This window comes from Dreissena polymorpha, chromosome 16 (genome assembly GCF_020536995.1).
Source record: "Dreissena polymorpha isolate Duluth1 chromosome 16, UMN_Dpol_1.0, whole genome shotgun sequence".
NCBI lineage: Eukaryota > Metazoa > Mollusca > Bivalvia > Myida > Dreissenidae > Dreissena > Dreissena polymorpha.
Window position 1 is genome coordinate 2,346,810 of NC_068370.1, and position 13,385 is coordinate 2,360,194.

Consider the following 13,385-nt stretch of genomic DNA (forward strand, 5'->3'; position numbering starts at 1 on the left):
TATGAAGTTTCATGATCCTAGGCATAAGTGTTCTTGAGTTATCATCCAGAAACTATTTTTCTGTGTCGAGTCACAGTGACCTTGACCTAGTGACCTGAAAATCAATAGGGGTCATCTGCAAGTCATGATCAATGTACCTATGAAGTTTAATGATCCTAGGCATAAGCGTTCTTGAGTTATCATCCGGAAACCATTTTACTGGTTCTAGTCACCGTGACCTTGACCTAGTGACCTGAAAATCAATAGGGATCATCTGCGAGTCATGATAAAGGTACCTATGAAGTTTCATGATCCTAGGCATAAGCGTTCTTGAGTTATCATACAGAAACCATTTGGTAGACGGACTAACGGACGGAAGGACGGACCGACCAACATGTGCAAAACAATATACCCCCTCTTCTTCGAAGGGGGGCATGAAAATAAATATATAGAGGATATTTGTTGGATTCGGTGAATTATCGATTTTAATTCACGAGTGATAATAGAAAATCATATTGACACGAGTGAAAATATATATTTTCTATGATCATGATTGAATTAAAATTGATATTCCACCGAATCCAACAAATTTTCGTTTTATTTTATGCTTTTTTTCACCGTTTATATACATTGTTAAAGGGTTAAACTAAGAAATTTTGCTGGGATAATGACGTCATTTCATCGAAAAAAAAGACGTCATTTCATGGTAAACAGTGAAAATTATAGATAATTTTCACTGATAATTTTCATTGTCTGAAACAGTGAAATTATAAGTTGTAAATCACTGATATTTCTCTTTAAACCACAGGAAAGCATAAAATAACAAGAGGGCCATGATGGCCCTGAATCACTCACCTGACTAACCAAATACAATCCCAACCCAGTTTTCATCAAGATAAACATTCTGACAAAATTTCATAAAGATTGGATGATAACTGTGACCTCTATTGTCTACCCAAGGTTTTTCTAATATTTGACCTATTGACCTAGTTTTTGTACTGAGGTGACCCAAATACAATCCCAACCCAGAATTCATTAAGACACACATTCTTACCAAATTTCATGAAGATTGGATAAAATCTGTCACCTCTACTGTCAACACAAACAAATTGTTGACGTTTTTTTTTATTATTTGACCTAGTGACCTAGTTTTTGTCCTCAGATGACCCAAATACAATCCCAACCCAGATTTCATCAAGATTAACATTCTGACCAAATGTCATAAAGGTTGGATGAAAACTGCGACCTCTATTGTCTACACAAGGTTTTTCTATTATTTGACCTATTATGTGACCTAGTTTTTGACCTAGTGACCTAGTTTTTGACCCCAGATGACCCAAATACAATCCCAACCCAAATTTGATCTAGATGAACATTCTGACCAAATTTCATAAAGATTGGATGAAAACTGTGACCTCTACTGTCTACACAAACAAATTGTTGACGGACGCATGCACACACGCACGCACACACAACGGACACCGGACATCACACGGTCACATAAGCTCACCATGTCACTTCGTGACAGGTGAGCAAAAAATGGTAAAAGTAATGTGAACAGTTTCAGACAATGTTATTGGCTCATTTTAAACGCAGTTATTTAATATTACAAGTTTCAAAAAGAAGCAATAATTTATATATTTTTCTTGAAACCAAGAACATGTTTCAGGCCCTAATATATGAGACCAAGAATCTGAGCAAGTCCCTGTCAAAATTAACCAGTGCATGGCTTACTGGCTTGTGCTTATCTAGATCATCGGTTACTTATTGCTTATTTAGACGATTATTGTCATTCCGTGCCTAAGGCTGCTTCATGCAAGGATATAAGCTGGGCTCTGTGAAAATGGAGGCTAATCAGAGAGGACACTTTCCGCTTTTATGGAATTTTTCGTTTAATGCAAGTCTAGTTTAAAGGATAAGCCAGTCTAGGTGGAAAAAGTTGTCCCTGATAAAACTGCACAAGCTAATCTGGGACGACACTTTAAACACACGCATTAAACCCTGGTTTCTCAAAGCAAGGCTCATATATTTTAGCATTTAGTTCTTACCCAGGCATAAAAGTGTAACATGAAGAGTTGCCACTGTGACAGCGAAATCTCACTCACAGGCTGGTAAGATCATGCCTAGCACGGCACCAATGATTGGACACTTTACCATCATGGACACTGTGTTCACTGAAAGAAAGTAATGAGCCTTGCTCTGTGAAAACAGGGTTTAATGCATGTGCTTAATGTGTCGTCCCAGATAAGCCTCTGCACTCTGCACAGGCTAATTGAGACGACACTTTTCGCTTTCATGATAATTTTCATATAAAGAAAGTTTCTTCTTAGCAATATTCCATTTCAAGCATATAGTGGCATCACTAACACGCCTGTGCAAGCTGCATAGGCTAATCTGGGACCACACTTTACGCAAATGCATTAAACCCCCCTTTCATAGAGTTAGTCTCAGATGAGCACATAGCAAAAGAAATCTACTGTAGATGTTCCTACAGTGAAACTTCTGTACCTAAAGATTTCAACGGGATGACGAAAATGCTTTAAAAAATTAAGGTACTTATCGAGATTCCCCATTTCATGTTTCCCAACCCTAAGTTAGAAAGATTAGCTAACACTTCTGAGACTAGAATAACTTAACTGTCAGGGACTAAGAACAATTGATAATGAAACAATCAAGATAGTATGCTGTTTATTCTTCGCATTTCTTTCCCTTTTAGGATTCCTTATTCAATGTACAAAGTTGTAATTGAATACCGTCAATGCTAACATAATTAAGATGAGCTAAAGGCAATACCTCTGCAAATCCTAAAGCGAGTTAGTGTTTTTGTACACTGTATGTAAATTTTCATATGAATACCTTCAAACTATGAATCCTTTGTTATGCTCTGCACAAGAAGTCAGACAGTCTGATGGATGGAAAGATGGATGATTAGATTACTACATGCATCTTTTTGGACAGTCTAAAGAAATGTGTTACTTTGATCACACAATTAGCATGTCTGTGAATAATTGTGGAATCTAGCCAACCGTGGCTGTTTTCAAGAAACAGTTGACAAGGCAACGCCAGTTTTCCATATATTCAGATGATTCAAATTAACTTATAAAACTGCATGTTTGTTGACAACATGTCAAACCCATTGTCAATCAAGCATGTAATTGTTTTAACTAACTACACCATACATGTTTGACCTTTTGACCTTTAGTTTGACCTTGATGATTGTCCAAGGGGCACAGGCCTTCCGCATGAAAAACCTAATCTAAATGATGAGCATTGATGGTTAATCATTTTTTCAAAACATGATGAATGATAAGTGTTACAACAAAATGACAAATATTATGTAACAGACGTATGCTGTACGGCATGTGCCAAATTGTACTGATTGATGATTGTTAAATACCACACTGTTTATTAAATTTAATGTTTAAATATATATCTTAGCATATTTAATGTAAGCTTTGTTAGCAATGAATTTTTAATTATTTCATAGGATTTTTTTAATTAGTTTCACATAAAACTATGCTAACCAGTTTTTTTTTGCCTGATTTTATAGCAGAAATTCGACTATATTCCCATCGCAAAAGTATACTTTTTCCAAAATTTGCTAAAAAATTCCCAAATGGGAAAACAAACAACTAAAGACATCGGCTGTTTTGCTTTTGAACAAAGCGTAATCCGATCCAGTCTCGTACAGGTTTTAGAATATACCCGATTTGGATAACTTCGGCATTATTCGTTTGCACAATATTCTCCGTATTGTCCAGGCGCTCATTATATTTGCGATGTACTTCAAGCATTTTGTGATTCGGCTGAATGGAAAACAAAGATGTCGCACAATTCAAAATCTTATGTGAAAGATTCCTAAGCAAAAACCTGGCGGCAAAACCAAAACTGTTCATTTTTTTTAAAGAAATAATCATTAAAAAAACAAACATCAACAAGAAGTACAAGTTTTCCCATTGAAACTCTTCATTTTTAATGATAGTAATTTAATAACAAGTGACTCTTTTGCATCGTGATCTTTGATTTCCGAAAACAAAGTGCTGACTGATAATAAACATGTTGATAGCAGTAGTTCTTCAGAAGATGAAGCGCCTCCTAATATAATGGTGCCTGATGTGACTGAAGACTTTGTGTGAGCTTATTGTGTGGACAACCGTTGATCATTATGGTGTTTGTGATTAAAGATGCTGAACTAATTCATGTAGTTTTAAATGTCAATTTATTTTCACAATTTCTTAAAAATGCCGATAAAATTCCCAATTTCAAAGCCATTTTCTTCCCAAAAATCTGGAAAAAAACAACTGCTAACCATGCATTTTGTCTGCAGAGTTCAAAGATTAATATCACGTACAATATGAATATGTAATTAATTAATAAAAATATTCCATCTATAACATTGTTGTTTGTTCTTCAACTAAAGTCTTTAACACCTTCAAATGAAATGCTGCAAGTCATGACACAAATTGACATACCGTTATTCTCTTTATCCTGGGACTGCACATGACCAGTACCTATTGTTTATGGCTGTTTACCCAACAACAGTCCACTGAAATTATGACTGTCATACAGTTGTAAAAACAAATGACAAATTTAAAGTCCGTACAAGATAAGTTCGAACACACGCACACACTCGAATGCTTAAGCTAGCTTTCCTCAATCTCTGACAAAGACAATTCAAAGGGCATTCCAGTGAAAAATTATCAAAATCTACCAAGTAAATTGTAGTTGAGAACAAGAGCTGCCTTTGTGACACAAAATGCCCCCTACTGCACCGTGAAGCCACACAGTAGCTCTATTCCAATTGAAAACATCAGAAAACCGTCCAAGGCCCTTAACTTTGCCAAAAATCAATGGACCAGAGTGAAACTAACACTTCATCATTCTGTAAGTCATGTCGGAAGAATCACATACCCAAGATCAGCTAAATATCTTAGAGCATTTTATTTTTAAATCTGGAAAATGGATATTACCCTATGGAGGAAATTTCTAAGTCCAATGCCCATAACTTACATCATAACCAAAAATCAATTGACTGTAACAAAACTCACTCTTCATCTGTAAGCCATGTGGGTAGACTCACATACTTAAAATCAGCTAAATACCTGAAAGCATTTTTTGGTAAAAAAAACTCTCCAGAAAACGGAAAATTTCGAAGTGTGCTGCCCATAAGTTAACTTCACCAAGAACAGAACGAAACTAACACTTAATCTGTAAGTCATGCAGGTAGACTCACATACCAAAAAGCAGCTAAATATCTGAAAGCATTTTGTAAAAAAACCCTCAAAGAATAGAAAATTGTGAAGTCCAAGGCCCATAACTTTGCAAAAAATCAATGGACCAAAACCAAACTCAGACTTAATCTGTTAGCCACGTAAGTTAACTCACATACCAAATTTCTGAAAGCCTTTCGAAAAAAAACTCCCGAAAACGGTTATCATAAAGACATTTTTTGAAGTCCAAGCTTCATAACTTCGCAAAAAATTAATTTACTAAAACAAAACTCTCACTTATCTGTAAGTCATGTAGGTAGCCTCACATACCAAAACTCAGCTCAATATCTGAAAACGTTGCGTAAAAAACCTCCAGAAAACAGTAATTTTTTAAAGAGAAAATTTCTCAGTTCAACACCCATAACTTCCCAAAAATCAATGGACCTGAATGTAACTCACACTTCATCTGTAGGTAATTTAGGTAGACTTACATACCAAAAATCAGCTCAATATCTGGAAGTATTGTGTAAAAAACTCTGGAGAATGGAATGAGACAGACTGATGGACAATGCTAACAATTTATCCTTGAATATGTTTAATTGTCAAAGAAACTCTTCCAGCTAATTTTATTGATTTTCAGAATATTGTTCTTCCAACACAAAAATTATGTAGTATTATGACTTCATGCACTACAAAAGGAACTCATACAACAAGAGATTGCCAAGAAATATGGTCCCCTACCGGTGAAACTACACCATTGTCATATTTTTTTTATATATTTGTTGCCATAGCAACCAGAATTATTGACGTAGGAACAAAATGAAACTAGAGCTTTGTCACAGACGTGACGTATACCCCCACGTGCCACATTGACACAGACTATTTTGCACAAAACAAGAAAATCAAATTTATGGCGATTTTTAAGAATTATAATGCCATTATCATTTATGGCCATTTCGACCTTTGAACTCTTTAATTTTTTCGCATGACATGCCGTCCAAATTTATGGCCATTTTTTTACTTTTGAACTCCCAAGTGTGACCTAGATCTTGGAGTTATATCGACATAATTCTTTCGCATGACACATCGTCCAATGATTGTTAACAAATGTACAAGGTATTTTTAAAATCTCACAATAAATAACATAGTTATGGCCCGCACAAGCTCATTTATGGCCATTTTTTACCTTTGAACTAACAGTGTGACCTTGACGTTGCAGATATCAACATAATTCTTTCAAGCGACACACCGTCCAATAATGGTGAACAAATGTGCCAAATGATTTTAAAATCTCACAATGAATGACATAGTTATTGCTCAGACAAGCTCATTTATGGCCATTTTTAACATTTGAACTCAAAGTGTGACCTTGACCATCGAGATATTGACATAATTCTTTCGCAACACACTGTCCAATGATGGTGAACAAATTTGCCAAATGAATTTAAAATCTCACAATAAATGATAAAGTTATGGCCCGGACAAGCATTTGACCCTTGAACTCCAAGTGTGACCTTGACCTTGGAGATATCAACGTACTTTTTTTACACGACACACTGTCCCATGATGGTAAACAAATGTACCAAGTTATTTTAAAATCTAACGATAAATGACATAGTTATGGTCCAGACAAACTCTGGTTTAAAACACACTAAGTGACCTGGTGACCTGGTTTTTGACCCGGCATGATCCATATTAAAACTTGACCTATACATCATCGAGATACAACTTGTAACCAAGTTTGGTGAAGATCTGATGAAATTTTGGGACAGACCGACAGACCGATCGACCGACAAAGTGACTCCTATATAGTCCCTATTACCAATGGTAACGGGGGTATAATGATGTGCATAATCTCCATATTGCCATCTATCCATGTCTTAAGTTTCATGAACAAATATGAAGAACTTATCGAGAAGTTATTGCAGGATCCAGAAAAATGTGACGGATAGACTGACAGACAGACAGACTGACAGACAGATTGAGCCCAAACCATAAGTCCCCTCCGGTTTCACTGGTAGGGGACAAAAATGGCACACATATCAAATATCATAAGTGGCAATTTTTAATGATTAATAACAGACACATATTTACAGGTATATGCCATAAACAACAACTGGATTATGAAGCATCTTTTTATCAGAACATATAAAAACAATATATAATCAAATATTAATACATCAAAATAATTACTTAACATAATACATGTAAATTTATTACAGCATATTTATGAAACACAATGTCCCCCTATTTGACGTTTGACCTTGTAGGATGACCTTGACCCTTCACCACTCAAAATGTGCAGCTCTATGAGATATACATGCATTTCAAATATAAAATTGCTAGCTTCAATATTGCAGAAGTGACATTACATGAGCAATTTTGACCCATATATTTGACCTTGAAGGATGACCTTGACCATTCACCACTCAAAATGTGCAGCTCCATGAGATACACATGCATGCCAAATATCAAGTTGCTATCTTGAATATTGAAATACTGCAAAAGTGTACATTAAATGAGCGATTTTGACTCATATATTTGACCTTTGACCTTGAAGGATGACCTTGACCTTTCACAACTCAAAATGTGCAGCTCCATGAGATATGCATGCCAAATATCAAGTTCCTATCTTCAATATTGCAAAAATTATTGCAAATGTTAAAGTTGGCGCAAACCAACCAACAGACCAACCAACAGACAGGGCAAAAACAATATGTCCCCCACTACTATAGTGGGGGACATAAAAAAACTTTTTTTTTGTAACATAACAACTGAGGCAACACTTAAAAGATAGCAATTGCTAAATATTTTTTCTTGCAAAAAAACGTCATGTTCAATTTTGCAAACTTTGAAAGGATAGTCTATGACACACAAGGCAAGTTCATTTCTATATAACCATTATTAGCAAGTTTCCATCAATACAGATAATTAAACTAGAGCTTTGTCACTGATGTGATGTATACCCCCACATGCTGCATTTACACCGACTATTTTGCATGCTGTCTTCACAAAACAAGAGAAGCTAATTTATGGCGATTTTTAAAAATTATTATGCCATTATCATTTATGTCAATTTTGACCTTCGTACTCTTTGAGTTCTTTCGCATGACACGCCATCCAATGACTGTGAACAAAATTAATGTACAGAGTCATTTTAAAATCTCACAATGAATGACATTGTTATGGCCCGGACAAGATCATTGATGGCCATTTTTGACCTTTGAAGTGTGACCTTGACCTTGGAGAAATCGACATAATTCTTTTGTGTGACACATTGTCCAATAATGTTGAACAAATGATTTTTAAATCTCACAATCAACGACATAGTCAGGGAATAATCTAGAATTTACTATCTATGGGTCCCTGAACTCACAGTTTTTAGACCAATGAGTCCCATGCCAAAATTAATGAGTCCACCTTAAAAAAGAACGGGTCCCAAATTTTTAAAGATGCCAGAAGTGAAGAAAATGAGTCTAAATGACACTAGCACAATAACTATATTTTGCATTAAACTTTTAAAAATCTCAAAAACAGTGAATTTTGAAACCAAAAACAAATTCAGGGTTATCACTTTCTTGTTTGCCTTCAAATAGGCTATAACAGTGTCTGTTACTTGTTACAACATTTCAACTTGATTCAAGTCAATGATAATATTATTGTTAACATCATAATTGCGAGCCTGATAATATTATTGTTGACGTCCGAATTGCTAGCCGTTGACCTACCGTTATTAAAGTTTAGAGTTGTTTGTTTTGGATCTAGCTTCAACACCTTATTTCGGAGGCATTATTTCTGTTTTATTTATGACTAAGTTCCAAAAAGTTAAAGCAGGCCTTCGTCAGGGGACTCTAGAAAATATCATATCACACGTTATTCAAAAGATCAATTCTAATTGGTTCGTATTATACAGCAGCGGCTTGACTAGAGCCAATCAGAAGACTTGTTGCTGTCTTCGGTTAAACTCAGCGTTCATCACTTCACTTTTGACTCATACCCAAGATGATTTGTACTTATCGTGATTCGCATATGCGTTTACAGATTGGTTTCAGCAATGCGTCCGAGTGGACGCACATATTTCAAAACTATGCGTCTATTTCGATATTTGTGCGTCATAGACGCGGGACGCGCATGTAGATTATTCCCTGCATAGTTATGGCCCAGACAAGCTAATTTATGGCCATTTTTGACCTTTAAACTCAGTGTGACCTTGACCTTGGACATATCGATGTAATTCTTACGCGCTATACACCGTTCAATGATGGTGAACAAATGTGCCAAATGATTTTAAAATCTCACCATGAACGACATATATATATATATAGTTATGGCCATGACAAGCTCATTTATGGCCATTTTTTACCTTTAAACTCAAAGTGTGACCTTGACCTTGAAGAAATCGACGTAATACTTTTGCGCTACACACCGTCCAATGATGGTAAACAAATGTGACAAACGATTTAAAAATCTCACAATGAATGACATAGTTATGGCCTGGACAAGCTCATTTATGGCCATTTTTTACCTTTGAACTCAAAGTGTGGCCTTGACCTTGGAGAAATCGACGTAATTCCTTCGCGTGACACACCATCCAATGATGGTGAACAAATGTGCCAAATGATTTGAAAATCTCACAATGAACGACATAGTAATGGCCTGGACAAGGAGGAGTCCTGTCCCCGACGCTCTTCTTACTCTTCATCAACGATCTTGTGTCTGAATTGCCAAGGGGAGTGAAGGCGGCACTTTATGCTGATGATCTTGTGATATGGTGCAAAGAAGAGCATGCCACCACAGCCACATACAGAATGCAAGAAGCAATAGACAAACTTACCGCATGGGCTGAAGACTGGTGTGTAATGATCAACAAAGAGAAATCATCCACCACACTATTCACATTGTCATCAAAACAGAAAGCAGGGACGGTGAGAATGGGAGACACTCCTATGACTGAAGCAGACGAGACCACGTACCTGGGAGTCACCTTTGACAAGAGGCAAACGTGGAAGCCACACCTCATGAAAGCAGAAGGAAGGGCCCGAAGAAAACTTGCAATGATGCGAAAGCTTGCGGGAACTACATGGGGGGCAAATGAGCACATACTCAAGACAGTCTATCAAGGCACAGTGAGACCCCAACTAGAGTATAGTTCCCCCACATGGTCTTCCACAGCCAAATCCAATCGCCAGGCTCTGGATAAAATCCAGAACCAAGCTCTGCGCATCATGACAGGAGCAACCAAGTCCACACCAATTGCCTTCATGGAAAAGATAACAGGAATACAACCACTTCAAGAAAGAAGAGATGTCAAAATCCTGCTTCAGACAGAGAAGTATAAATGTCTAACGGATCACCCCATGTCAGCCAGAGTTAAAGGGTACACCAAAAATCGGATCAAGCGTAGCAGCTTTGTACACGAAGCTAAGAAGCTGGACAAGGCCTATGCAACGGATCTGACCATCCCCACCACTCCGCTTGGTCAAGAAGACATCATAGATCCATTACAAAATGACCTGTCAAATGTTGCAGTAAGATCCAGTGTTCCTCACCTACAGCCAGGTAAACAAGAGGATGAGCATATCAGAAAGAGCCTCACACTTGCCATGATCGATGACGAATACCCAAGAGAGGCATGGACTTATGTCTACACAGACGGTTCTGCCACTAGAGCAGTCATAAATGGAGGTGCTGGCATCGTCATTCTGTACCCATCCGGAAAACGAGAAACACATCATGCAGCAACCGGAACACACTGTAGCAACTACAGAGCAGAGACTTTAGCCCTCATGAAGGCAGTGTCAATGATTGAAGACTCGACCGAAGATGTCAACTCGATAGTCTTCTTTACAGATGCCATGTCTGTATTAGAAGCCCTGACCAACAACAAGGTTCCTCAGCTTGCAAATGCCTTACAAAGAATCAGCACCAACCTAAACGTGACCCTCCAGTGGATCCCAGCACACTGTGGAGTGGCCGGAAATGAAGATGCTGACCAACTGGCAAAACAAGGTGCTCAGTTAGATCAGCCACCTGTGCAAGTAAGCTACAAGGAGAAAGTTACCATCATTAAATCACTTACCCGGCCAAGACAAGAGGCAGATGCATATCATCTCCTAAGCAGGGCAGAGCAAGTGATAATGGTCAGACTCCGATCAGGGCACAACCGACTCAATGCACACATGCATAAAAAATACAGACTGGCCCCGTCACCGACCTGTCCGTGTGGCACAGAAGACCAAACAGCTGAACACATCCTCCAAAGATGTAAACGTCACGACCAGGAGCGAGCTACAAAGTGGCCCCAGGACACAACCCTCCATCAGAAACTTTATGGAGACGTGGATGACCTGAGACGGACCACATCATTTATTGAAGAAACTGGTGTGATCGTGTAGAGCGAACGCCAAGAAGAAGAAGAAGAAGCCTGGACAAGCTCATTTATGGCCATTTTTTAACTTTGAACTCAAAGATTGACCTTGACCTTGGAGATATTGACATAATTCTTTCACTCGACACACCGTCCAATGATGGTGAACAAATGTGCCAAATGATTTGAAAATCTAACAATGAAAAACATACAGTACAGCCAAAGCGGAACACGTATTTCACTATCCGTAGCGGCAAGGTCAAACGAGTCGATTCCGCATCAGTCGTTGAAGCCGTGTCCGTATGCAGCGGCAAGTCGCATTTCGCCGCGAAACTTCGCATCTGTCCGCCGAGGCATGCCGCTATCCGCGACATGATGCCGAGAAGCGCATCATGAAATAAAAATCTTTTAAAAATTATATGTTACATGTAGTTAACAAATTTTGAAAGAACAATTATAATAATGATTAAAATCATAATAAATTTATTGTGCGCAGATTGTATTAGCATATACATGTAAGCATAGTTAATGTGTCTGGCCAATTAAGTTTGTTTCCCGCCCGTAGTGTATGTATTTCACACATAAACAAGGTCACGTAATTATGTTTACACACATACAAGTGGTCAAGGCTCTTGCATATGGTGGATTTATAAATTAATTGCATGTTGAATTTGCTATTATATTTAAGCTGAGAAAATTAGTAGCTTGAAGCCACATCAATAATCAAGACGGTGACTACATATTTGTTGTTTTGTTAATTATCAGCTTATTATAACTATTGTTTGAATATGCGTATATAAATACGTTTTATTTTGTTCATATTATATAGTTAATATCGCTACTAATTACCCGATAATCCCGTATATTCCAGTTTTGAAGCAAATGCTGGTAAATATTTACGATACACAAACATTCTCGATATTTCCTTTAGTATCAAATACATTTTGGCATTTTTTACTATTTATAGAGATGATAAAATAATGTCTAATCGGGGCGTTTTTTTTCCCCACTGAACACGCGATTTACGCCTGACGTGATGTTCATGTATTTATACAACACAAAATACACCCAAACTTTCCAAACAACGTTCTACATGTCTGCATAATTTTCGCGCGCTTTTTATGAAACAAAGAATATTTTAGCACTGTTTATTTGACGCTAGAATTTGCCAAATGTCGCGTTATTTGCCGAAGTGTGTTTCGGATTACAAATTTAATAATGATAATCGAACGAAACATTAACAGTTGCGTGTAAATTAATTCTACGCTACACATACATGTATGTACATGTAGGTGGATATCTTTTCACTCGATCCGCGGCGTACGTATGCGGCGGATTTACTCCGCGAAAGTACGCGAGATTAACTTCAGACTCGGCGTCGTTGCGCGGATCGATGCCGAGTGCCAAGGCGATACGCTGCGTCAACACACGATTCGGCCGCCGCGTACTAATAATCTGGCCGTGACGTAGCCGCGGATTATGTTTGTGCCGCTTTGGCTGTACTGTAGTTATGGCCCGGACAAGCTAATTCATGGCCACTTTTGACTTTTCAACTCAAAGTGTGACCTTGACCTCGGAGATATCGACGTAATTATTTCGCGGGACACACCGTCCAATGATGGTGAACAAAGGTGCCAAATGATTTTAAAATCTCACTATAAAAGACAAAGTTATGGCCCGGACAAGCATTTTACCTTTGAACACCTAGTGTTACATTGACCTTGGAGATCTCAACATAATTCTTTCACGCGACACACCGTCCCATGGTGGAGAGCAAATGTACCAAGTCATTTTAAAATCTAACGATAAATGACATAGTTATGGGCTGG

General features: G+C 37.6%; 1 protein-coding gene and 1 long non-coding RNA gene across 2 annotated transcripts in view; one reads left to right on the forward strand and one right to left on the reverse strand.

The window, feature by feature from the left end:
• Positions 1 to 9,832, reverse strand: part of LOC127861863 (uncharacterized) — a 29,040-nt gene extending 19,208 nt beyond the window's left edge. The window contains exon 1 of the long non-coding RNA XR_008040327.1: positions 9,715 to 9,832. This is a non-coding gene — a long non-coding RNA (uncharacterized LOC127861863). The remainder of the gene's footprint in view (positions 1 to 9,714) is intronic.
• Positions 9,833 to 9,997: 165 nt separating this feature from the next.
• Positions 9,998 to 11,615, forward strand: LOC127862720 (uncharacterized). The gene has a single exon (XM_052401980.1). The coding sequence runs from the start codon at positions 9,998 to 10,000 to the stop codon at positions 11,582 to 11,584; it is 1,587 nt and encodes a 528-aa protein (XP_052257940.1). The 3' UTR covers positions 11,585 to 11,615.
• Positions 11,616 to 13,385: the final 1,770 nt, after the last annotated feature.

Coding starts and splice junctions, on each gene's coding strand:
- LOC127862720 (XM_052401980.1), top strand. CDS start 9,998: ATGCAAGAAGCAATAGACAAACTTACCGCATGGGCTGAAGACTGGTGT.